The 26624-nt window shown below is 43.6% G+C and overlaps 1 protein-coding gene across 1 annotated transcript in view; it reads left to right on the top strand.

Annotated features, from left to right (window-relative positions):
- wwox (WW domain containing oxidoreductase) overlaps positions 1 to 26624 on the top strand; it is a 122070-nt gene that overhangs the window by 32575 nt on the left and 62871 nt on the right. The window contains exons 6-8 of the mRNA XM_062389625.1: positions 4353 to 4441; positions 9644 to 9829; positions 12798 to 13062. Of these exons, the coding sequence (XP_062245609.1) occupies positions 4353 to 4441; positions 9644 to 9829; positions 12798 to 13062 (540 nt within the window). The remainder of the gene's footprint in view (positions 1 to 4352; positions 4442 to 9643; positions 9830 to 12797; positions 13063 to 26624) is intronic.

Below are 26624 nucleotides of genomic sequence, written 5' to 3'. Positions count from 1 at the left end.
TGCCCCTTCAATTGCTTGATTTGTAACTTGATTTCAGGAAAGGGAAAACCTGTAGATTATCCAGCTTTCATTAGGGGGGAAAAACCCAGTCCGTGTCAGAGAAAGAAGAAATCAATTTAATACAGACTTAACTGGAGGAAATTGCATATTCTGCCTGTATGTGCTGAACAGGCACTTTCTCTTCCTCACCAGAGACCTGCCTCCCTATTAATTGCGGTGTGTCCATGTCAGTGGGTAAGTGGTTGTGCGCGTGCATTTGTTTGTTTGTGTGTGCGTGTGTGTTTGTGTTTGTGTTTGTAATGTGCAGAGCGTCTTTATTCATGTGTGTGTGAGGTGTGTATGATTGTGTGTTTCCTGAGTGTGTGCTCAGTCTCTTTGTCTGTGTATGGAGGTCAGTTCTCAGATCTGTGGTAGGGCACCCAGCCAGATGTGTCCGTTTCTTTATTTGCGGCTTGCGTGTGCGTTCCACCGCATGTGGTGCGTGTCCATGTTTCTTTGTTGGTGTATGGCGCGTGCATAAGCACAAGCCCATGTGACTTAGCCAGGTGGAGAGGAGATTGGTTGGTATTTATGAACAAACGTCATAATTGTGACAGGATGATATATGACCAGCATGTTCCACACTAGCGGCCCCCCAACCTTCCCTCTCTCTTTTTCTTTTCACTAAAAATATATATCTATGATAAAATACAGTCTTAAAAGCTGATGACCAATTTAGTGTGGCGTGTTGCGGACAAGGTCATGGAGATCCGGGTTCCTCTGTGTTCCTCCCTCCGAGGCCTGTTCTAATCTACAGAGCAAGAAGAGGGGCTCAAAGTCATTTCTCTAATTGCTTTTATAAGGTGCCCTTTTCACATGGTGTCTCCCCTGCTCATCCACTTTCACCGCCATTACAACATCTTACCTCCGCCCCTGCTTGTAAAAAATACTGCTGTAAAATAATACCATATTTTTAAATTGATATTATATATTCATAGGGAGTAATAGAAACCACACTAAAATACAGAAATAATCATTTTTGTCGTACCCCACTCACTCTTACACCATCCTTCTCCACACCTGAGTTATTCAGCGCGGTCCGGAGGCTAAGTGTTTCAAATCTATGGGGGTACTTTTGATTTCTTAAGTGTTGTCCCTGCATTTGTGATCTATAAGGGGAGTTGAGCTGGTGAGGGGGTGGCGTGAGGTGAGGGAAGATAAAAAAAAGGGGTTAAAGTGTGAGGGGGAAGGCAGAGGAGGATAAGGGGAGCGATGGATGAGATTGAGCCTAGTGCATTAAGACAGTGTATTATTTGGCGGTTCCACTTGCTTGCGTCCATTAGGGGTGGCTGCTGTGCTATTAAAGGGGTCAGCAAAGTGTGTGTACCTGTGAGTGCACACGTGCCAGTATGCCTACACATGTGTGTTTTCGGAGTTACTAGAGTGCTCCAGTGTGTTATTGAACAGAAGGGGGCTCCCCCTGTGCTAATACCTCTTCATTTTATTGGATTGGATGGCCCAAGTTATAATTGTATTAGTGCTCGTCCACCTCCGTCCTCCGTCTCCGTCTTTATCCACAGCAGTGACCACATGTCATCCCCCGTCACACGTGGAAAACACCAGGAGAGATGAGGAGAGCCTCTGCAGAGGCCGACCGACTCAAGTGGCACTTTTATCCCCTCCCTCCTTCTTTGCTTCCTGAAAGTCGTTAAGGTCATTGTCATGTTACAGCTGTTCTCTTTGGCTGACAGGCAAGAAGTGTGGGGGGGGACGGAACGTGAGAGGTGGCGGCAGGAGTGGAGGGCTGAGGGATCTGATGCCCGTGTTATCATCGTGGTGACCTTGCTGCTTTCGGACTCAACCGTCAGGCTCCTTTGCGGAGCTGCAGTCCGCGAAACAGACGCAGTTGTCGCAATTTCTAGTTTTCAAACTGTGACGCCTGTTTACGCGTGTGTTTCATTCATAATTAGCCATTTGCTTTAAGAGGGAGTGATAGGTTGTGAATAGCTGGGGCCAGTTAGCTCTGTCACCCCAAGCCGCACTCTGTGGTGTTGCACACTCAGCAATTACTCCAGAGTTAACCAGAGAGGCTTTGCTGCCTCTCACTTTTCCTTCGCCCTTGAAGAGACGAGGAGTTGTCAGGGTCCTCATAAAAACCCTGAACGATTGCGTCCGTGCATTCTCCCTCTCTCTTTCTATCCCTTTTTTCCTCCTCTCCTTCCAAAACCTGGCCATCTGTCTAATTGTTCACCTCCATCGCTTTAATGCTTTTTACATGCTTTTCCCCCCTCTTTCCAGGCAATAAACTTTATTTTCTTCGCAAGACTTCAATCTGCGGGGGGAGGGTAGGCGGACAGACAGGCGGGCAGGCAGGCTGCTCACCTTCTCCCTGCTGGATTTGCTCCAGTGGCCCCCCTCAGCCCCCCTCTATCCTCCCTCTGGTCTCCCATTTCTCCATCTCTCCTTCCCTTTCCCCCCCGCGTCTCTGGAGAAGGGGATATGTGTTCGTCATGCTGACACCTGCTCTCATCTTCTCTGCTGGTCATACAAATATTGAGGGCTACCCTGTTGAGGAGACCCTATCCTGACCTGTTAATGATCACACTGCTGCGTGCTCTGACCTTGTTTGGGATTAATCTTTCATTTTTCTCACTGTATAATTGAATTCTCCATTTCGAAAAACCAGAGGCACCACGCAAAGTTTCCTCATTTCTCTTCTTCCTCTTACACTTGTGTGAATACTCAGCAAACCAAATATTTGTTTTACAGCAAATGCCTTTTACATTTCCCCTGCATTTCTGTGAAAACATTTGGTGTAAAAGTGGCCATAGGAGTGTAAATGCATATTGCATGTACAAGTCATTAAATGAGACAGTTGTCTCCTCTCACCTGTGATTACTGCTGTGTGCAGATCATATAAGCAGGTACCCTATAATCATATCTGTAATAGCCATAATCAGCCCTTTAATGCTTTGTAATAGCATCCATATAATGGTATAGAGTAGCATCAAGAGAATAATTCAGGCATAGATAATGGTGTGATGGCACGGTTTTACCCTTGAGTCACAACACTGAATTTGTTGTGTGTGTATTGGCGTGCGTGAGCCTGTGTATGCATGTATAAATACACCCCGGGGCAGTTAAGGTGTCTGTAAAATGCCTGAAGAATCACATTTCCATCAGAAGGTGCGCTTAACCCTTTCTTGTTTTCTTTGTGCTCACTGCTCCATGGAGCGTCCTTGCTGTGGGTGTCATGTACACTTAGCTGCGTGAAGACAGACACGCAGAGGAAAGACATTCCCATATGACTCCCCCAGACTGGAGAGCAGATCAGTGGGAAAGGCTGACAGGGGAGCTGCAGCCGCAGCCGTGGCGGAGGTGGCGGATGGAGAGCGGAACGTTGAACGCTCTTCCTGGAATGTGAGCTGACAGCGTTCCTCTGGGATGGCGAGCAGGACGAAGGGGAGATGTAGCATCAGGAATACCTGCAGCTCCTGCAGCCAGAGCCCAGCGGGGAGTCCTGGGAGAAATATCTCATTCCGTTTCCCTTTTTCCAGCATGAGTGATGAGTCTAATGGAGCGTTAGTCTGATCCGAACACGCTCCACCATGATTCCCAGTGCACACACTTGTGCTAACACACACCAAGGCCCCATGTGAGCGTGTGTGTTGAAGTGAGATTGAACCTGGATTGTCAGTTAAGAGGACTTGTTCTGATAAAGATGTATAGAAAGGCGAGATGAGGATACAGGAATACAGACAGGAAGGCAGGGAGATAGTGCAAGTTGACACGCTCCAACACAGAATATATATATTTTTAATGTTGTTATCAAACAGATGTGCTCCTTTAGGCCTCCGCCCTGCTGCAGAATGGTACAGTAGGATGGAGGGAATGTAGCCTGTCTTCCTCCCTGTGTAAATGCAGCTATGCATTAACTTCTTAAGTCGTTTATCTTTCTCCACTCCTCTCCCATCCTCACCCTGTCTCCCAACATATGGTCTAAGAGGAGCCACACACACGCACACAAACACGTGCTGAGAACACGCTGTCAAAATCCATGGAGTTCTGTAGGAGTCTTTAGACAGGACTGTGATCATGTGTCAGCACTCTTCTCACATCACCTCTACCAGAGTATAGAAGTACTCAACTAAATGTTTATTAATATAGCCCAAAATCACAATGTTTCCACAAATGTCCGTTGGAGACCTTACACTTCATTTTAAAATACGGTGAAATATTATTCCTTCTTTTACCATTTTAACCTGTGCTTTGCTCGAGGTGATGACTTAACTATGGCAAAATCCTAAACAATGGTCCCTTTTACTTTGCTGGTTTGTCTAACAATCCTACTTCTGTGTTTTCTGTCTCAACAGCACAGAGCACGAGTGGAAGCCATGATGTGCGACCTGGCCTCTCTCCGCAGTGTCCGCGAGTTTGCTGAGTCTTTCAAGGCCAAGAAGCTGTGAGTATAAACCGCAGAATAAATGTTCTTAGCTGGGTTTAACGTCCTTCCTAATATTTTTTCAGATGCTTGATATTTTTGGCACAAGTTTTGGTAGCACCACTGAGAGGAGTTACATCTTCTATATTCCTGGTAGAATGGGCAACATTTGTAAAATATTTCCCCAATAGTGCTGTATTTGAGGGGGGGTGGTAAAAGTTAATTTTGGTTGACCTTCGATTTTAAAACATTGCAGAAAATCAGAGCAGTGCTCATTGCCAAGATGCACTGGAGATTGAAATTGTCGCTCTCCAGTGTTGCAGTTGTGTGGGTTGGACTGGTTCCTGGTGTCCTTTGTATTTTTTGAAACTAAAACACCATCAAAAGGCAGGTGAGTCTCCACTGTGAGGAGACAGGGCAGAGCTGATCTTAGAATGGTTTTTGAATTAAATGTATGGCGGCGTGCCCACCTAACAAATCAGGGCAAACTTTAAGTAGCCATCAGCCCCATTATTGCACGGCAGGATTTTTTTTCAGTCTACCGCCATCTAAGAAAGAAAAGACAATAAGAGAAATAAAAAATTAACGTACAGGGTCTTTCATTCAAGCGGATCACTGTATCATGATAACTTCCTGTATACCGTATTTAATAGACACCCTGACGCAACTGTTACTGATGGACACCATATGGAGAAGGCCCCAGGAGCCGGTTTGTGTATTTGTGTCGATTTGCTTGACATTGATTAACAGACTGCCAGACTTTATGGCACTTATTTTGTGGTGGTCAGCTTTTACAGCATGTGTCTTGTGGCCGATCGCACAGTTGCTATTTTGGGGTCAAGTATTCTGTCATCCCTACTGTTCATCTATGTGTGTGTTTACGTGTGTGTCCGTGTGTTTGTGCATACGTGCATGTTTGTGTGTGTGTAGTGGTGTCAGGGGAGCCCCTTGGGGAGAGGCAGGGCAGTCATCGCCTGTAGCAGCCCTGGGGCAGGGTATGGCCATCCAGGACACGTGTCTTGGGTCAGAGCCAAACCTCATGGTGGCTTCCCTCACCCCCCCCCCCCCCCCCCCCGTCCTACAGTTTCCTCCCATCTCTTACATGATTCTCTCCCATCCAATGAGGAACTGTACGTCCACCTCTCTTTAACCCTACTTGTCCCAAAATGACTCTCCTGGTTTTCTCTTCTGAGTTCCATTTTTGTTTCCCCTTTGTTTATCTACCTCCGTTTGTCTCAGTCTTTCTCTGTCTGTGTCGCTCTCTCTCTCTCCACCTCAGTATTTTGGCAAGGTTGTATTTCTTCATTAGCTGTGCTGTTAGGGGGGAGTGGGGGAGTCCCAGGGGACGTCAGAGTACATTAATTCTCATCAGAAGGCGAACAGAGCAGAGTGGAGGCTGGGAGCTCTGAGCTGTGAATGGCACTGGGCAGCTGTCTGAGTCTACCACCACTCTATTACTGCACGTATGTCTTCAGGCATAACACACCCAGGAGTGCGCACACGACATGCACATATATGTGCATACATGCATGGAAACACACAGACAATTCTGTGTACAGAAGCGCACACACATAGTTTTGTAAACACAAAGACAAACAGACACACGCAGTCATACACACACGCACAATAATGCTCCTGCAGTGTGTCATTGACAGGTGAAATGTAATCAGAATTCCTTTTTCTCCGTTCTCTCGTTTCTTACTCCCCTGCTTTTAAGTGCTTTAGTCAGTGGCTTTCACGCTGCTCTGTGTTCCATTGACCCCAATTCTGCTTTAATTGCCTGTCCTTTGAAATGAAATTACCTGGATATTGATATTGTTGAATGCAGTGCAATTTCATTGGGATGTAATTGATGGAGGACAGTGCTGACAGAGTGCTCTTAATACAATTTCTACTGAACGGTTAGTAATTAACACGTGCAGTTTATTTTCAAGCTGCATTTATCATGTTCTCATTTCAAGCATATTGTGTGTAATGGATGGAATGCACAGGCCAGACAGCATCAGTCTACTGTTCTTCCGTTTGTTGTTATGGTGATGCTGTAACACTGTCGAAATGTTGTGTATCTTTCCACTCTTTGTTTGCATATTGACCGGGATGAGTGTTGTACACATATCTACTGTATCCGTGTGTTGTCTGTGCCAGTTTTCCTGTTGCCAATAAAGTGCGGTGTTAATGACCAGGAGTCCGAGCCCAGCTCACACAGGCAATATCTTCTGCTGGCCCACATTATCATAGAGGTCAGGGGTCATACCCAGGGGGGTTATTTAAAGTAAATATATAAACTGATGTTTCCCAGTTTGGTAGTTAACACCCTCGTTTGACCAGCGCTGAGATTGCACAGTGCACACAGTGTTGTGTGAGGTCTTAATGTGGAGAGTGGGACTGTGGTACGCAGCAATAGGCCTATTAAAGACATTCATTAGACCTGTGCTTATGAGAGAGGGACTAACTGGTGGGCAGTTGAATTAACAGGCCTTTTACATTACAAGCAGACTCACCAGAGGGCCATCGGAGCTGCGTGGGGGAAATCGCTCTGCCGGCCAGAGGAAAGTTCGTTATTAGAGTTTTTCATCGCAAATATGTGAAATACTTACTGAGTGACATACTTTGTCTTCTTTAGCCTGTTGCCAGTGTCTGTGGATGCGGCTCAGGGGTTAGAGCGGTCGTAATCTAACCAGAGGGTCAGCAGTTCGATCCCAGTCTTCCCTCGTCTGCATGCCGAAGTGTCTTTGAGCAAGATACTGAACCTCAAATTGCCCCATCTCATAGAGAAAGTGCTGCCCATATATGCACTGTATGAATGTATGAGTGGGTGAATGTAAAGCTGTACTTTAAAGTGCTTTGAGTGGTCATCAGAACTAGAAAAAACGCTTTATAAATACAGGCAATTTATCATTCAACAAAGGAAGCAATGCACATTTTAATGCTGCAAACTGTTATCGATATAAGGACAAGCATATTTAATGACATTGTCTTTGACAACATGACACAAAAACATAGAAATAAAAAAAAAAAAATCCAGGGCGTATTTCGATGAAATAAAATTGTGCATCATTGCTACTTTAAGTCTTAACACAAGCATCCGAGGTGGAAGGCACAGCTTTTTTTTTCCTGGTCATGAAACTAAGTTAGGCCGAGCGAGATATATCACAATATTTATGAAGAGTGTCCATCATCCTGTATGTAATTCTTTCTATATGTAATATTGAAGTTGAGTCAACCAGGTTTTAAGTTGAAACGCAGTGTCTCACATATAAAGCTTTAAATTGAGCTGTTTTTGCAATAACCCTCCCCTACATTATAATTCTTTGCACAGAGTTACTGTTTGTAAAGAAATATAAGTACAGGTTTAAAACAACACACCAAAGTTAAAGGTTCTATCTTGTGTTAGAACGATTCTAGTTGTGAAAGGCATCAGTATTTAAACTGAGAGCATTTTTAGAGCTTTTCTACATGAGATTATTAGGCCCAAGCATAAGAGATGTTTTTTACATGCTAATAAAAAAGGAATAAACCTTATATTTAAAACTTTATATATTTAGGTATCAAACTACTAATGTTTGCCAACCTCTACAAAATAGTTTGTGCAGGTGAAGTTGTGAAATTGCTCTTCTGAATCAATTTTAGTAACAAGGACATTCATTTTCTTTTAGCGTATTAACACAGTGTGGTAATCAGCGTTTAGAGATTGGGCCAAAAACTGAATCTGTTCAGAAAGAGTCGCTCCTCTAACAGGATTTGATGAACCAGAGGAGTTGACGTTATTCTCAATATTGGAAACTTTATTCTTAAAATGCAAAACAAATAGCTCCCTTCGATTTAATTTGACTCAGTCTTGAAATGCAAAAGGAAAAAACTATCTTCCCTTCCCTCCTCATTCTTTCATGCTCTGTGTAGACATCACAGGAGCTCTGGTGTTTTGCTCTTATATCTTATCTAATTGAATTTGACTCCAGGTCACAAAGGTCATTTACTTGTGTTTTTCTACGGAGCCTTTAAATCAAGTTTCCTTACCTAGTTGTATTTTGGGTGAAAATAAAATATCTTGCTGCTGGTGTGTGCTCTGTTGAAAAATGTGCTCAGGTCAGCATTCTTTAAGTTGACTTGTAAGTAGGTATGTGCTCTTTAATGAACCTTGTGTGTTTGGAGGCCTGAAGGTGATCGTACAGTACACTCCTATGTAATAGCATGGGATGGCTCATTATAGCAAGGCATAACAATTCACACATTAATTTTCCAGCATCCAGTTTTTAATTAATCCAGTAGGCAGTCTTAAACACAGGGTACACAAATTGCCTTCGGCCTCATAATTAATTCTAATGGAAGAAATTAAAAATTGGTGGGGTGTGTTTGGATTGTTCGGCTGTGTTACTGTGGTTTCGAGTCGCTGGAGCGACGCTGTCACCGACAAGGATCTCCCACTGCCCTGACCAATCAGGCAATCTCCATTCACTGGCACGCGAGCAGGGAGAGTTACTCGCTCGCTCGCCCACACGAAAACCTGCAAGAATGGAAATATGTTGTGTGTCTGTGTTACTGTGTGTGTGCTTCACAGGGTCCGGAGTGAAGGCATTAGCTTTTTATATCATGACTCGTGTGTGTGTCTGTGTTACTGTGTGTGTGCTTCACAGGGTCCGGAGTGAAGGCAGCAGCTTTTTATATCATGACTCTTTTGTGTGTGTGTGTGTGTGTGTGTGTGTGTGTGTGTGTGTGTTTTTCCTTTTGATCTGGTCTTTTCCGCTCAGCCTTTCTGAGTCGATCTGTTGGTGGGTTTTGGTTACTCAGTAGTTACACAGAGCCTGTATCAACACCCATTACTTCCACCAGCCTCGTGTGTTGAAACGGTTTGAGATTGCTTTTCAATGTGTTGTTGCTCTTGGAGTGCAGCCAGCTGTATTCAGTATCTACAGTACCTGTCGAGCCATGGGGAGTTGCACTGAAAACCTCTGTATCATATCAGCGTTACTGATGCTCTGTCTCTGTAGACCTCTAAAGTCCACCACACTCGGAAATAAGACACCCTGTGTGCTTCCTCTGCTTTGGCTTCTCACTATTACATCCTCTTTTTTTGTGTGTTTCTTCTCCCCGTTGCCTCTCCTCCACTTCTCTTCCGCCTTATGTGGTATGAAAACCCTCTTTTATTTGCAGCCGAGTCTTCTCTGTTGTCACTTGTAATCCATAAACAAACACGTTTTATTTTCTGCCCTCCTCCCACCACAGGCCCTTGCACATCCTGGTGTGTAATGCAGGAGTGTGCACTCAACCCTGGAGCCTGACGGAGGACGGCCTGGAGTCCACCTTCCAGATCTGCCACCTAGGTCACTTCCTTCTTGTCCAGTGCCTACAGGACGTGCTGCGCTGCTCAGCGCCCGCCCGCGTTGTTGTCGTGTCTTCAGAGTCTCACAGGTAAAGACAACGAGATCGGCAGGTTGACTTCTCTGGTATCAATTATAGTCTGGATTGAAATATCGTTATGAACAGGCTCTTGTATGAATGTATCTAAGATAATAAAATAAGTTCTTTCTTTAGATAGGATTGAAATATTTTTAACTTTTAGTTAATAAGCATCACCTGTGCATTGATTTGGAACAAAGGCTCACTCTCATTAGAAATGCTTGATGGAATAAATGTATTTTTCTTTTCCAGTCAAGCACAGTGTTTAAATACGTACATAGTTATAAAATAGCCTCAAGAAGAACATGAGACACATGTTAATGCATTCGTGAGTTTGGACAATAGGTGAAGTAGAAAGAACTAAATGTATTGTAATCTTATCAGTTACAACATTTGTAATATGTGATTGTTGACTGTTGAGGTAATTTCCAATATAAGTGGTCTTACTATAAAATTCTTATATAGGTAGAAATCACTTAAACTAGTTAAGCCTCAAGTGAACTGGACTTTCCACATTGTTTGTTACAGCACCATATCTGTAATGCTTTAATATACACTGAATATAGTCTGTGTTTGTGTGAGTATAACAGGTACATTTTGATGACACCTTGCTCTAATGCATAATGGGCTCCATACAAAGTACAGTAATGCAAATCATACCCCCCTGAGAAAACGTGTTGCGCAGTTGCCATTCACAGTTAAGTCATATTAAAGTCACACTGATGGAGTTTAAGCGGTAATATCCAGAAACTACCCCGTCCAATCGAACAACTCTTCAACTCCAGTCACGCTGTTGAAGCCGCTACATTGGCTGGTTCTCCCCACAAACTGATAGATCAGACTTAATGCGTATTGTCAAACATGACAGCCTCACTCACTGAAAACTCATTTCACTCCGCACGCTGTCACTATAAATTAAACGTATCATCAACATGATGGATGGACTTATCAGCTAAAATTTACTTTGATCAAGTATCTGCTCCTTTCTCTGTGACCCTCTGACTCAAACCCTTCCTCCCCTCTTTCCTCTCTTCTTTCCATCTCTCGTTTCCGCAAGTCTATCTTTTCGTTGGGAAACTCTCCCCCATTGACTCCGGTTCTACCTGTCATGCAGTAGACAGGCATGATGTCTTGCAGTGATCTGTGAGCCCAGGCCCTGAGCCATGTGTTTCAGAGTCAGTATGTGTGTGCATGCGACATTGATCTTGGCTTCGTTCAGTCAGACAGCCAAGCAGAGTGATTGATTGGAGCTCTGCAGACTGACCTGAGACAAGGAGAACATACGCAGAGTTATTCTAGCAGATCAAAACGCAACACTGTTACAGGGGCCCTCATATGAGTTATGTTACACAGACTGCCATGCATGAGAGGACAGGAGAAGCAAAGGGGATGGTTTGACACCCAGATCCACTTGGGGTCACACAGCTATTACATGCTGTAAGAAAGGCAAGCGGAAGAGGGAGACGGAAAAAAGCTTATTGAAAGAAATCATGTCATGAAGTGAGTATTGGCAGAATTTGATTGATGCCAGACTTGCCTACACAGTAAGAACAGTGAGTTCACATGAAGTTTTGACGGCGTAAAAACTGTCAGGCTGCTGTTCGAACGGGCAAAATGTGCACCATTGATACATAATGCAAGGTCTGGTCTTCACACTTTGGCCCTGCACATCCCTCTCTCCTCTTCCAGCTCCCCGACGTTGCATTGCACTCACCTTTCCCTCTCTCCTCTGCAAGCAGCGGTGGCTTTAACCCCTTCAAAGAGGGCTTAGGTAGGACCAGAGAGAGTCGGTTACACACTGACACAGACTAGAGGCGGCGGAAGAAGCAGCGGAAATAGACAATATCTCACATTACATCTTTCAGTCTGTCCACCTCATTCCAGACCTATATTACATCTTTTGAAGTCGCTCCCATTTGTGTTTGCGTTATTTTCAGTTTCCGCTGATTTCTCGTTTATTCACTTATATCCTCCCCTCACAACCGTGTGTGACCCCTGACCTGGCGGCTTATTGTATTCCCTAAGCTCCTTGTCCGCTGGTAAAGTATGGACCAATAAGGGACAGAGGTGGCAGAGATGGACACACGGGTAATGGCCAGACACTTTATCAGTTTCCACCATAGAGGCTTATTGTGGAATTGGCCCAATGCAGGTTGACTTTGGCCTGGTGCTGCATCAGATCTGGTCCAAACAAGGTGAAATAATATCTTTAATGAAATAACCTGTTATAGATCTGAGCTGCAACCTCTTCTATGTACTATTAGGTACAAGTGAAGTGAGATCATTTTTTTACCCAAAGTCTAAATATTTGATTATGCAAATGTGCCTGGTTCACCCGACAGGATCATTTATGGATGGTAATATCACCGTAAAACCTCATTCAACTTTAACTTTGCCATAACGTGAGCAACTTCGAAAAAAACTACCACCCACATATCATTTTCTACTTGCCGAAGTAGTTATGAAGTTGCAGCACATGAAATGAAAAGCCTGCAGATGTTGTAATTTAGCCAAGCAAGGATGTTGCGGAAGGCAACAGTAAACAAGAGGCAGCAAGCTTGTAAAATCACAACAAGGAAAGCAGGTGACATTTTGATCGGTTGTTTTCTAATGACTGGATTAATATGTAGGATGTGTTCCGCCAGTTTGGAGCCTTTCGTCTTCCCTCCTCACACACAGACACACACACACACACACACACAATACACAGGTTTTGTGTATTGCAATGTTATTGTGTGACTGCATAATAACACAACGAGTAGTGTAATGTTTAAGGGGCCTTGTCAAACATCTGGAGTTTAACAGCTCTGTCGCAGGCAATTAAAGAACATCATGTCATGTGTTTGATTTGTATGCAGCCACCAACACACATCTGCTGGGAGAAAAAAAAACGCACGCACAAATGCAGACACACAAGTACACACAAGTAGACACACGCCGACACATTGTCTTACTACTTTTGATGTGGATTATATTTCAGGTTCACGGACCTTTTAGACACGTGTGGTAAGGTGGACCTCTCGATGCTGTCCCCCCCGAAGAAGGAGTACTGGTCCATGCTGGCGTACAATCGGGCCAAGCTCTGTAACGTTCTGTTCAGCAATGAGCTCAACCGCCGCCTCTCGCCTCATGGCGTCACGTCCAACGCATTGCATCCTGGGAACCTGATGTACACCTCAATCCACCAGAGCTGGTGGCTGATGACCTTTCTCTTCACGCTGGCCAGACCTTTCACCAAGTCCATGGTAAGTGATGAAACAATATGAGAAAGGGTTATATAACTTTGTGGCTGCACAACCTGCAGCCTGACCATACCGAGGAAAATGTTAGACTGCCCATACCAGTAGATGTTTACCACCAGAGTGGATTGGTGTGGTAACTTTTCATTTCACCAGAGTAGCTCTGTAGCTGATTACATTATTCTACATGGTAAGCATGTGAGTGAATTCACCACACTATATTACGATTGTCTTTTTTTTGACTCTGTCGCCCTTACTCTGCCTATATGTTTGTCTTGGCACGCTCCAGGGAGAGCGGAGAGGAAAAGGGATGGAGAGGGGTTGATCTGCTGAGTGCTGAGGGCTCAGGGAGAGAGTCTGGGTTTCACAGATAGAGAGATATTCTGTGGTTTGTTTTCCTCTTCCTCCTGTCACTGTTTATTTAACTCTGAGAGCACATTCCTCCTATCCTTTCACCAGGGTAGGCGATATTCCAGATCCTGTGTACTGCGACTATTAGGTTACTGTAAATGCACTGCGCAAACTCGGGTCTCTTATCCTGCGCAGTCATGTAGTCTGGAGCACTGAGGTAATGAGCTCTCAGTCAAATATGTTTTTACCATATTCCCCATTCTCATCAAGAGAACGTATTACCAGATATTTTTTGATGCATTATCTTAAGTTCAGAGTCAGATTGGCAGATTGACTCCACTGTGTTTTTCAAGGACCTGTCTGAGAGCACATATACAGTGGAGACATTAGGTCCTGAAGTTGAGATTGAAGACCAGGTGGTGCACTGCAGGGACTTGTGGCTTTTATCAGTTTACAAGTTGAATTTTGATGCAGCAACTCAAGATACTCACAGAAAGTTCAGACTTGGTCATGATGGCTGGGGCTCATGTTGATGAACTGACCATCAGATCCACAGGGTCTCCTTTGGCAAACTGATTCCAGGTCAGGGTCTTGGGACATGGGTTGGGAATGTTTTTGCATTCCCTCCATTTTCTATTCCAAGGAGTTTAGCATACCAGCACTTTTGTATTTTCCATTTCTGGTGTTTAGTGTTTTTTTCTGTGTTTTTAGTGTGTTGTTGTCAGAGTCAACATATACAAGTGAAACCCAACCAAGAGGAGACACTCTGAGCTAATTTCAGTTTAATCAATCCATAAGGCAACAACTGGGGAACAGGAGCAACTTGTCAGTAGCATATGTCTACTGACTTGAAAAAAAATGGTTGATTCAAATGAAAATTGCTAATTTGTTATACTGCATCTTGATGCAAATACAAAGAAAACTGCAATGGCGCTCGGTAGAGCCCACACCTCTGCCATGGACCAACAGTGTCTTTAAATTCAGAGGTAAAACAAGGTGGAGTTGTGAATTTGGTTTAAGTTTACAACAACAACAAAAAGGAATTGGCCCCATCACTCAAGTTGTAGTTGAGTGGATTGTGTCTTCATGTGTGTCCTCTACCCTTTAGGCTTCACATAGCCTCTTAATATATGCCATAGTTTGACTGTTACATCTTTCCATTAGCTGCTCCTCATCGCTTATCAATTAAGAAATTGTGATATGTTGAAAGGCAGCGTGGTGGAGTTTAAATGAACCATTATTCTGATCCATCATGTTTGACAGACACAAAGCCTCAGGCTGTCATTTGTCTCTCTTCCTCCTGACATCGGATGAGAGATTGGAGGAACCGCTCCTCAGCACCTTTCACAAAATGCCAAGCTGAACATTTCCTCAATTTGACTAACTCTGTCACAAAACACTTTTTCTTTCCTCTTTATGTTCTCTTAACATTTTTCTCACTCCATCACTTGCTGTCTTGTTTCCATCCTCAAATCAGTTATTTGTAAATTTCAGTTCGATTCAAAATTTGTTAAACTTACTTTCTTTAATGAGAAAATTCAAAAGTGTACCCTGGAGCGGATGACGCCTGTGTGTTCTTTGTGTGTGCGTCTGAGGAAAGGGTGTTGCCATCTTGGTTGTGAGCGCACAGACGCAATTAGAAGAGCGGCTCCTCTTCCAGAATGGGGCAACGGCTTTTCTTCACTTGGTTAATTAAATGTAGTGTAGATGTTAGTAAATATTAAAGGACAAAGGTAGAGTTAGTAATTAAATTCTGGTGTGCTGACACAGCGATTAGCTCAAACTCTTGTCTGATAAAAGGCCACACGCAGCCTCACACAGACACACACACACACACACACACACACACCCTTAAGCTGAGCATTTGCTCTTATTTAAATCTGGGGTTGATAAGGCCCCTAAAAGTGTATCCTCTTTAAAATCCCACTCCTCACTCCGTCTGCCCCCACATTAAGGGCTTAATAAAACAGTGATATTATTTCAGTTATTGGTTGCAGGGATATGAAGATGGTATCGCTTTAATTGCTTGCGTACGCTTGCGGGATCCATGGAGATTGTTCTGGGATGCAAACATAAGCAGAATGTCTGCTCCAAAAAACAATCACATGGCCCCCGTGTGTGTTCTTGCGCAAATAACCATCCTCTCATTTAAAACACAGGTTTGATTTATAGGAGCACAGGTGGAGTGATATAGACTTGCCCTACACGAGTAGACACACAAACACGCGCACGCAGACACAAACACACACAGACAAGCGCACGTGTGGATTCACAACATGGAGACTACTGCAACAACCTTAAGCTGCATGTGGTCCTAAATCATTAATTTGAATGTTGTAGTAAAGGCAATGTCATGTCAGGCCATGCACTCAGTTCCTGGTCATCATTTCCTGTTTAATTGTGCTTCGTGCGCTCTTATTTTATCAGCACTTGAATTTTTCCCTCCACTTTTATCATTAAAAACTGTAAATTACAAAACTATATTTTGAGATCCTATATTTTGCATTCTTTGTGTTGTGGATTCTACTTAAGGGAAAGAAACTTCTCTATTAGTGGGGTGAACAGCCCACTCGGCTATCGATGTAGAGTGCTGATTCCATTTTTGCTGAGTTGAGAAAGGCATCTATAAAGAGCCATGACATTTTAATCAGCCAAACTATCTCTCACTAACATCATGTTCCCCTCCCCGTGCCTTGATCTGCTTATCAGAGATGGCACGACCAGGCCTGTAACTCCTGTTTCTTTAATTCAGCGTGTTTAGAGTGGGAGTTTTCCCTGTGTCCCTTGGTGTGATTATCAGCGTTGAATGATCTGGCCTGCAGTGGTGTGCGCGTGTGTGCGCGTGCGAGAGGAGCTAAGAGAGAGCAAGAAAGGCAAAAGACAGCTGTTATCGTAGTTCTGCAATTTAGTTGCAGCGATTTAATGCTCAATATTTGATTGACGCAGATTTTGATTGATTCATTTGATGTATGATCGTGAGATTTTCTGGCGTTTCAAGATCATTTATACGCTGGAAAAGTTATTTGAACCAAAACTCTGAATGGACACACTTTTATGAAGCATAGAATGAATTTCATTGACTGTTGCAGTTATTAGTTTGGCTGTAACCTTTGTGGAGTTGTCACCGTCTTGTCATGGTGTAACGCTGACCCTGTGACATTTTGTTGACTGACTGATAGCTCCCTCAAGATCCACGTACCCTCAGGCTCTGAGCAGCTGGGCTGAGCCTATACTCATCAAATCTATACCTTAACTATAGGCACAGACAGCGCTGAGCTGCATGGAGATCAGTGTGGGCAGTGGCTCCAGCACCTCATCATCCACTGTAATGGTTAGAAAGAGGGGAGGGGGGTGTTATGGGCACAGGCCTAAGAGACTCCCCTGGTCCAATCAGACACTTCAGTCCCCCCGGGGGCCAGTTTCATCAGCGCTCTTGCCTCGTCCCATGCTTCTTAGTGTTTCAGCATGATTATTTTACCCAGAATCCTGCCTCGGGCACCAGGCCACCTTTTTACATATGCACAGGCTGAACTTTTGACCAGGCACCAGCAGTCAGGGCTGTATAAGCGGAGCGGTTGTTCAGTCAGGAGTAGTGGGACTGCTAGTGCCTCCTAGCCTTCCGACCAGAAGCTCTCGGCTACTCCTCGGCGGTTAACCCCAGAGACAGGTCCTGTGACGAAGACATTACCATATAACACACGAACAGTGGGGTGGGGCAGCCGGTGCTGCATGTGAGCCACTGTTTCTACAGTCTTCTTTATCAGTTCCTCTCTTGCAGACAGACGTAAGGTCAGCGGCTCTATCTGCTATCTGATGTAGCACACGGTCAAAGCGCCCTGCTGCACACCGAGGCAACCTGTGTGTGAACGCTCGTGTTGTGTGTGGTGCTCAACCATGTGGAAAGAAAGAGGAGCAGAGGTCCCAGTCTCCCTGCCAACCCCCCCCTTCTCCTCTGTGAGGTTAGATGAGCTGCCAGGCCCGTGTAATAGAGTCCTCTTGGATGATTAGGAGCTACACAGGGTTGGTGGTGGTGGGGGACAGATCCAGCCTGACTGGAGACACTGTGTAGGTGTCTCCTCAGTGGTGTAGACAGAATATTACATATTATGCCAATTGATATGAGGTTCACATAACCTCTCATGATACACCGATTTCCTTAAGAGGCTATGTTTTAGAACGTTTTTGCAGAAGTAGATTAAATTTATCAGATTTTCCTGCCAGACATCGTCTGCACTAGAGGCGAGAGAGAGAGAGAGAGAGAGAGAGAGAGAGAGAGAGAGAGAGAGAGAGAGAGAGAGAGAGAGAGAGAGAGAGAGAGAGAGAGAGAGAGAGAGAGAGAGAGAGAGAGAGAGAGAGAGAGAGAGAGAGAGAGAGAGAGAGAGAGAGAGAGAGAGAGAGAGAGAGAGAGAGAGAGAGAGAGAGAGAGAGAGAGAGAGAGAGAGAGGCGGCATAGGGAGAGACGTGTTGGTGTAGGGATGGATAAAAGCACACAATCCCATTTGGCTGTATTGACATGTGTGTTCCTGCCCAATTCTGTTACTGGGATTATTGTCCACAGAGATACCATTTCATTAAACACACACACACACATGCACGCACAACACACAATCGTACCCGCACAAACACACACAGATGGCCTGAGGCCTGGTTATGCGGTCCATTGCACAGGGAAACTGTGTAAATGGTTTATTGTGGATGAGTTGATGTGATGGAGAGCGTGTCCGGATCAATAAAGAACCAATCAAATGCTGACAGTCTGCTACTGTATGCAGTCAGTCATTCACCCCTCCTGCCTGTGTAGCTACACAGCATGAAGGAGGCATGAACAATATCCCTGTTGAAAGCTGAAGAAGTTGGCGAAAGTCTGTTTTAAGAATCTGAAATCTTGAATGGGATTTTGGCAGCTGGTTAACGCCACAAAACTTGTTACCTCAATCATGTTGCTGTTGATAATTCCCTTTGTATAGGGTAAACAATTATATTGTTTTTATGAGATATCTTTCCGTTATAGACTGAGTTTTGTTTGTAAAGAAACATTACTCAAAGGCCTTAAACCACATTCTCCCTGCTCGTCCACCTCCAGACACCTCAGGGAGGCCATTAGGATGTCTCCCCAGCTGAGGTTGTCTGAGTCTGGGCTAGATTACCCCAGAGCTACAGGTCAGAGCCAGCTAGACCCTCACCGTCAAGGGACTCTCTCTGTAATAGAAGGGATCAGAACGGGCCAAAGAGCCAGAAACTGACCTGGCCAGAGAAGCATCCTCACACACTTACCCTCTACTCCTTCACTTTTCCTCGATCACCCTCCGACTCTTTTATTCCTGTGACCCTCAGAGAAGAGAGAGATGTAACCTATCACCCCTTCCCTCAAAAGTCCACTCCTGCTACACACACATACACACACAAACAAACACACACACACACTGCTCCCTCCCGTCCATGTTGTGACACAGAGCTGATGGACTATTTTTCAAATTGATTTCAAAAATGTACATAAGCAGCCGATCCCCTAGCCCAGATTACCTATTGATTTTTAATATGAAAAGCTCATTATATAAGCAGGAACTGCAACACAAAAAGCTAGCCAACCTTTGCATAAATCCTTTAATTGAATTTCCAGAGCCTGTGGTTCTACATTTTTTAATTAAATCCATTTCTTTTTTTAAGGGTTGCTGTGTAATTTGCATGCTGTGAAGTGGGTGCTGTCCCAGATAAAGTGCCATTGATCCTTATTAAGGCTCACCTCTGGGCTCGCTGAAAACCAACCGCAGAAATTAAATGTGCTCATGGTGCATACACTTATTGCCCGCATGATAGGATTAGAGGCAGTGGGTGAGAGAGAAAGAGAGAGAGGGAGTGAGATAGAGATGGAGGGAGAAGGAGTGATGGGGTAAGAGGTGGGGAGGAAACAGGGAGGGGGGCTTATTATTAATAGTTGTTCATATTAATGTAATATTTCACCTTTCCTCTTTGGAGTGAAATTGTGAAGAGGTTGTTTATACGTTCAGCCTCGTACGGGTGTTATTGGGGTTCCTCATCAGACACGCTCTGGTCTAATGGTCTGTCGGGGCTGCTGTGATTTCAGGTTTAGTTTGGAAGTCTGTTACCACAGTGGCAGATGTGGCTACATGTTCATGTGCATTTTCCATGTAAAGCCAGTTTTGCAGGAAAAACCTGCAACTTTTCTCAAATGTATTTGCTCCTGATAATACGCTCATGTGTATATCACTCATCTCATCTTTCATCGATCCTGAGGAGGTCATGCTCTGCAATCTTTTTAAGTAGAAGGTGTTTAACTTCCTATTTAGAGATTAAATGATACTTCATTTTCTTGTCCTTACCCTACTTAGTCTCTGGTAACAGAGCGCGTGCATGTGTGTGTCTGAAGATATGGGTGGGATGTGTGTGTGTGAGGATGTAGGTGTTGTGATATGTGTGCGTGTGTGTGCGCATGTGTGAGCGGGGACTTTTATCACTGCTGCGTGATAGCTGGTAAATCAGGCCTCTCCTTCCTTGTCTTCCTGTGTGGTTATATGCAGACGGTGGAGTAAATCAATAGGGATTAACCTGTGACCCCAGCCACATACTTATAGCCCTGTCCTCACTGCTCACACATCTCTCATCAGTTTCACTTAAACACTGCACCTCACTCAATAAGGCACCACACACTAATTCATTTCAAAGATGGAGAGGCCCCTATCACAGACCTCTCTTTGTACACACACATACACACACACACAGACTCATAGACACCTAACAAAAAAAAATTGACCTTTTCAGGTAACATCAATAGGAATCATTTAAATTGCAACAACACAGAGTTTTCAGTTACTTTATGATTAATTATTAATAACAGATTTTTTTAGTAAGTAATCAATTACTTTAGATAAATGTCATAATGTCTTTTACCAGGTGTTTTTTTTAACAGCCTTTTGCTTTTCACTGAAACCTTTCTTAATTTTCCTCTGGCGAAAAATTCCTGTACAATAAGAAACATCAGAAAGTGACTTTTTATTATTTTCTCTAAAAGTTTTTTAATTGTGGGCGACGTGTGACTATATAGGCTCACGCACAAACACGCACACACAAACACACACACACACACTTGTATTCTCTCCCTTTCCCTGACTTCCTCGTGAGATATTGACACCAGCTGACTGATTGGTCTGATGTCTCTCTATCTTTTGTGTAAAGGTACGTGTGTGTTTGTGCGTGTGTCTGTGTGTCTGTGTGTCTGTGTGTCTGTGTGTGTATGTGTGTGTATGTGTGTGTTGAGCGGAGCAGTGTCAGCAGTATGTGCTTCAAGTATTGACCCAGGCCTGTCCTCTGCTCTGACTGGCTCTTGTCTCTTGTCCCTAACTTGTCATCTCTCTCTCTCTCTCTCTCTCTCTCTCTCTCTCTCTCTCTCTCTCTCTCTCTCTCTCACTTTCTCTCTCATTGTGGACCCCTTGGTGGATCGGCTGATCACTGTTTTGCCACTTTTTAATAGTCATAAAAAAACCAGTGTTAAATATGCGTTTTGTTGTTATAGCATTATTCTGCCTCACACAATTTGCATTGAAACACACTCGTCTGATAGGGGTTAGATATGTGAATGACCTCAGTAATGTACAAAGTAGTACCTGAGAGCTCAGCAATGCTTTTAACCCACATACATTTTCACATAATGCTCGTCACTGAGTGATGGTGGAAGGTCAAATAACAGAGGAGGGTGCCTTTTCTCCCGGGACAACCATAAATACTGCATGAAGGATGTCTCGCTTCTCCTTCCACTGATTGTATAAACGGACTGATGATTCATTTCCCATATTTTACATCATTTTATTTATTCACTTTCTTATTCTTTACATCACTTTCTCTATCACCCTGACTTTAAGTGCATCTCCTGCTCTCTCCGGTGGGTAGAACCGCGGAGTCTGGCTACTCATTGAGGTGTGTGAGGCTGCTGGCCAGAAACAAAAGGGTTTGATTTCCCTCATTTCATTTCATAATCCAATCAATCAGACTAAAACAGCTTGGTTCCTTTTCTGTCCTCCCCTAACCAACCATACATACATATTTACACACACACACACACACACACACCTACACACACGCATACAGAGCACCTCCTGAATGTATGTGCAGCAAGTCATTCCAGTAGTGGGGACCCCCCTTGGGGTTAGAACACTCTGTGTGTTATTGATTGCATTGCTGTTACATGTTGTGCTCAATCATGTGTTCCATGCATCTAGCGCTGTCCTCTCCCACCTGGCCCATTAGATTAGGCTAATGCATTCAGCCATTGATTAGTCATTACACTTAGACCTGATCAGCCAATCGCCTACCTGGTTTGACTCTACTTGACCCGTGAACCCTGGCTTTCGTGTCATCTCGCAAGCTCGAACACGTTAAAAACACACATGTACCCCACAGCTCTGTACCTGATATGTATCGTGGTGTAGGTGCGGGTTCACTACCTTTCTGATATTCGATACTGATAAGATTTCCACGCGTTTTTGAATCACATGCAACAGAGATTCATAGATTGTATCATCAAGCAAAGAAGTGCTGCACTTGCCATGGATTTGAAAAGTGACCCTGAATGAGCCTGTTGATCGGAGCTCATTAGAGCTCGTCGCAGAAATCAAAACCATGATGTATGAGATGTTTATGTTTTCATTTCTGTTTCCGCTCACTGTTCCTCCATGACCGGCCTCCATGAAGCTGGCCCCTGTGGGGGTGCTCTGTACTTTGAGTACATTCACTTACATATTGTACTGTGAGGTGAGGGTTTGATTCTGTGCTTTCTACTGTCTACTTCTGCTCCGTAATGTTAAATGTGGAAATATGTTAAAATTGCTACATTTGTCTGATGGATCAGGTACTAGTTACTTTGCTGAGGAAGATTTTACACACGAAACACATGACAAGTTCATAAAATATGACGAAAAGCAGTATACAAAGAGGTTGAAGTGAAATTCTATAACATTACACTTCTTAATTTTCTGACTCAACAAACAATTTTTTTTCTGAAAATCTTTGCTGCAATTCCAGACATATCTTTTTTATTACAAACATTCTTTTTCCTTGTCAAAACCCGGTGACTACATTTCCCACAGTGCAACTTGCCGGCTGACAGTTGGGTCTGACAGTTGGGTGCTTCACACTTGTAGCGGCCTATGTAGCCTCAAGCTGCTCGTCTCAAGTTGAAAGGAGGAGCAGGCAACAGAGGTCAACTGATGGTAAAAAAAAATCACCTTTCACTCTCACAAACGTCTATATGTATCAGCTGTAATCATGTAATGATAATATATAATGTTATTTATTATTATTTTATGTATTTAATTTTATTGTGTGTTTTATTAACAACAGAAAAATACTGTAAATGAGCCAGATTTGGTCTTAAAGCCTAATTTTCTTCTGTTGTCCACAGCCAGATCTTAAGGTGGAAACCTAAGGTTAGGATGAATATATTTATAAGTGATTATCGAGAATTGCTTATTTTATAACTCTAACATGTTACCGCACCAATATATTGCTTGTGTGTATGTTCATTTTGCTGACAATATTTTTGTACTTTTACTTTAGCAAATTTGTAAATGTAAGACTTTTAATTTATTGGATTTATTTTTAATATTGCAGTATTGTTTCTCACAGTTAAATAATCTGCCTACATTGTTCCACCACTGGCTCCATGGTCTCATACGACCAAACCCTCCGGTGTTAAGACTCTGACCTTGACACGTCGCTGAAGAAATAATAAGTCCATCTCTCCGTCCACTCCCATCCTCCTTATTTTCTCTTTCCCTTCTTTCCCCATCTGCACAGTATTGAGTCTGTCTGAGGAATAGCTGTTTTAGGGACAGTCCCATTGATAAGTGTGTGTGTTTGTGAATGTGCAGCGCGAAGCACCGAGCTGAGTGATCGGGGATAGATGTCCTTATTGGACATGAGCTGGCTACTCCGTGGCTCTGCATTAAATTTGTATTGGATTGGAAATTAATGATTGGATAATTTTATTGATGTTTCTTGTATTGAACATATAAACAAAATGTTCTTTTGAAGCATTGTGGCAGTGCTGCATCCTTGCGGGGGGGAGGGAGTGGTCCCAGTTGTGCTTAAGAAAGAATAAGTCCATGTTAAGTCCATAGTGTATTGAAAAAAACCGAGCGATCGGATCGATGGAGACCTGGCGCCTGAGACACACTTTAATTGTATTATTTTCTTTCGGATTTCTGCCCTCCCATATCCATCTCAGCACAGCAGTGACAGATTTGATATGTATTGCCAACATTGTCATGAAGACAGATTTGAATTCATTGAACAGTTTCAAAAATGAATTTGTTCTTATATTAGTAGACGCATCATGGACCAAAAGGGGGTGGTATTTACAGCGAAGTGTTTGACAAAAAGTACTTATATTTTTTTGTATTTCCTATAAATGTTTTGTAAATACCCTGATGCCTCTTTTTTTGTGTATGTTGAATCAGTGCTGCTGCTCAGAAGTCTTCAAAATCACACACGTCCAACTTTCTCAAAGTGGAGACGGGCGGTTTCTTTTCACTGGGATGCGGATGGGGAACAGATCAAAGAGATGAGAGATGGCGAGACTCTGAGTGGAGGAAACTTGTTTAATTAAAATGAGTCGATGAAGGGGGTATAGAGGGATGTTCTTTGATGCGTGTTCCAGATGCACGTGTATGTTAGTTATTACGCACAATTTTTGTTTAAGAGGTTCCAGGAGCGGGTGGGATAGTAGGAGGTGTCGCAGACGCAGGGAAGGAGAGAAGGAAGGAGTGAACTTGATGAAGTTTCTGATTATCCCACCTCCTCTGGCACAGGGAAGAATTACTGAATGCCATTTGGGTCAGTGCTCTTTATGGAACTACATTTATGAAATACATCTCTCCCCCTCTTTTTTCCGCTCTTTCCCTCTCTCCCTCTCTGTATCTCTCACTTCCTCCTTCTCTCGCCTCTAATTGGAGATGCAATAAAGGTGTGTGGGGTCAGTGGTTCCTCAAGGTGAGGCCGCGTGTGCGCTTCACTTTCATGTCCTCATCCAGACACTAGTGCAAACCAACAGGGTAGAGCTCGCCGCTTACATCTCACATTTTTCTACCTTGCTCACGAAGCCTAAAATCTTCGTCTGCAACTCATCTCATTCCACCTGCTTTTTTAAAAACTTTCTGTCGGTGTGATACGGCTCTATCCGTGTGTAGCTCCTTGCTTCCTGCCCTGCCCGGCTCTCCACTCCGCTCCCGTGTCCTTGTGCCAGCCTGTTAAGCCAGAGGGCACGCTGTGGGTGAATCAGAGACCGAGCTCTGCCAACACACCCAGCGGGAGAGGCCCTGCCAAGGGTGCCAAGGCCTCGAGAGAGGAAGAGAGGGACAGAGAAAAAGAGAGAGAGAGAGGAAATAAGGAAGGATGTGGGGGTGTTATAGGAGAAGAATTTGGATTGTGAGGATAGAAGTGAATGAAAGAAAATGAAGAATGAAACTCAAAAAAATCCAGAAGTCAGGGAGTTTTGAGCAGCGGCTTGGAGGATCAAATTGAGTTTGTACAAGAAAGAGAAGAGAATGATCATTTCTGACATTTCCTCCCTTGACTCTTGTTTTTTTGAGAATCAAGGGTGAAACCAAAAGTTCACAATGAGGTAGAAGCTCTTTGTTCGACGATCACACCGAATCCAGTGCCACTTTGGGCCAGTAGGGGTCATTGTAGTTCAACTGACAGAGCAGGGAGAGCCAGACAGAGACGATCAGCGAATGTTGGAGCTGCGGGACAGGAAGCTGCGGTTCATTTGCTCTTCAGACACAGCTCTGTTATCACTTAGCTTTTTTTCATACTGTTAAACTTCTTGATAAAAGTAGGATGCATTTAATTGCTGGTGACCTCTGCATGAGGTATCGGATCATTTCCGTTGCCTCCATGCACAGTGCAGGAGTCACTGAAGGAAGCACTGTGTTGTTAACACACGGCTTAATGGGTCTTTAATTTAAATCCCTTCCTTGTAAAGTGTCTAAAGTTCGGAGATAAACGAGAGGTTTCCACTTGTAAATGAACAACACTCCAGCCTCTGGTTGAGCACTTGGGCTGGTAGTTTAATGTCCAGGATGAAGAGGCCTTTGCAAAGTCTTTGCCTCCAGGTATTGTTTGAGACACCATTGTTGAGGAGATAATTGCAGAGTCTGTTCTCAGTAAATGTCTTCCTCTTTCATCTGAGCAGAGGAGGGACAAACTCTATTTTCTCTTTGCAGATCTATGCACGGTTTTGTGTCACACATTTTTCTAATCTTTTCAGATGTAAGGAGACTTTTTTTTGTGTGACTCAACGGCAAACTTACTATTATGTATAAATTCAGATTCTATATTTGTTGCATCTCACCTCTCTCCTCATTTAAAACCCTCATTCTCCTGCCTTAATTTGTTTATATAAATTAAGCATGCCACCGCTGCCATTGACCTCCAGTAGATGAATATTAGATGAAGCAGCAGCCAATATGTGAATAGCTGAGTTCAGGACAGCAACGATTTTAATGGCAGCGAGCAGCCATTAACAGTATATCTGAAAATAGACAGAGGATTTTCCATAGATCATTAATGACGGGAAATCTATCCCTCTTTCCCTTCCTCCATCCTTCAATATATATCTCTGTTCTCCACTTATTCTATGTATTTCTCCCTGTGCCTGTTTTTTTATTTGTGCACAGTATAGTTCTCACTGCTGGTTCCTACACGAACTGACACAGGCCTTCCAGCGCGTCCTATTAAAATGCACCAGATATTTGAATAGAGCCCACTAATGTCTGTTTAGTATATAATCCACGTCCCCTCCTCCCATATTCCTTGTTATTCTAGTTTAGTGCCGTAATCAAGCAGGGCTTGCCAATAAAGTTTATTGTACGGAGCTAAGTGTCAATATCACACACACACCCAGGGCAGAGAGGTCCCTTTAATTAGAATAGGAGAGAGGGAGCTGTGTGAGTGTGTGTCGCTGCATACCTGTATGTGTGTTTGTGCATGTGTTTATATGTATGTTTGGATTTAACCATCAGTGACTGTAAACGCTGCTCAGTTTAAGCCGCAGCCTTGTTCTTTGTGTAAATGACAGTGTTTGTGTGTGTGTATCTATATGAAAAAGCGATGCAGTCCAAAAAAAAAAAAAACGTGACACCGACATCAAAAATTCTTACTGCTTTTATGAACTAATCAATTCCAGCTTTACATGACCGTCG

The sequence above is a fragment of the Platichthys flesus genome, chromosome 6 (genome assembly GCF_949316205.1).
Source record: "Platichthys flesus chromosome 6, fPlaFle2.1, whole genome shotgun sequence".
In the NCBI taxonomy this organism is placed as follows: domain Eukaryota; kingdom Metazoa; phylum Chordata; class Actinopteri; order Pleuronectiformes; family Pleuronectidae; genus Platichthys; species Platichthys flesus.
The sequence above is the reverse complement of the archived record's forward strand: the minus strand, read 5'-3'. Positions and strand labels throughout refer to the sequence as shown.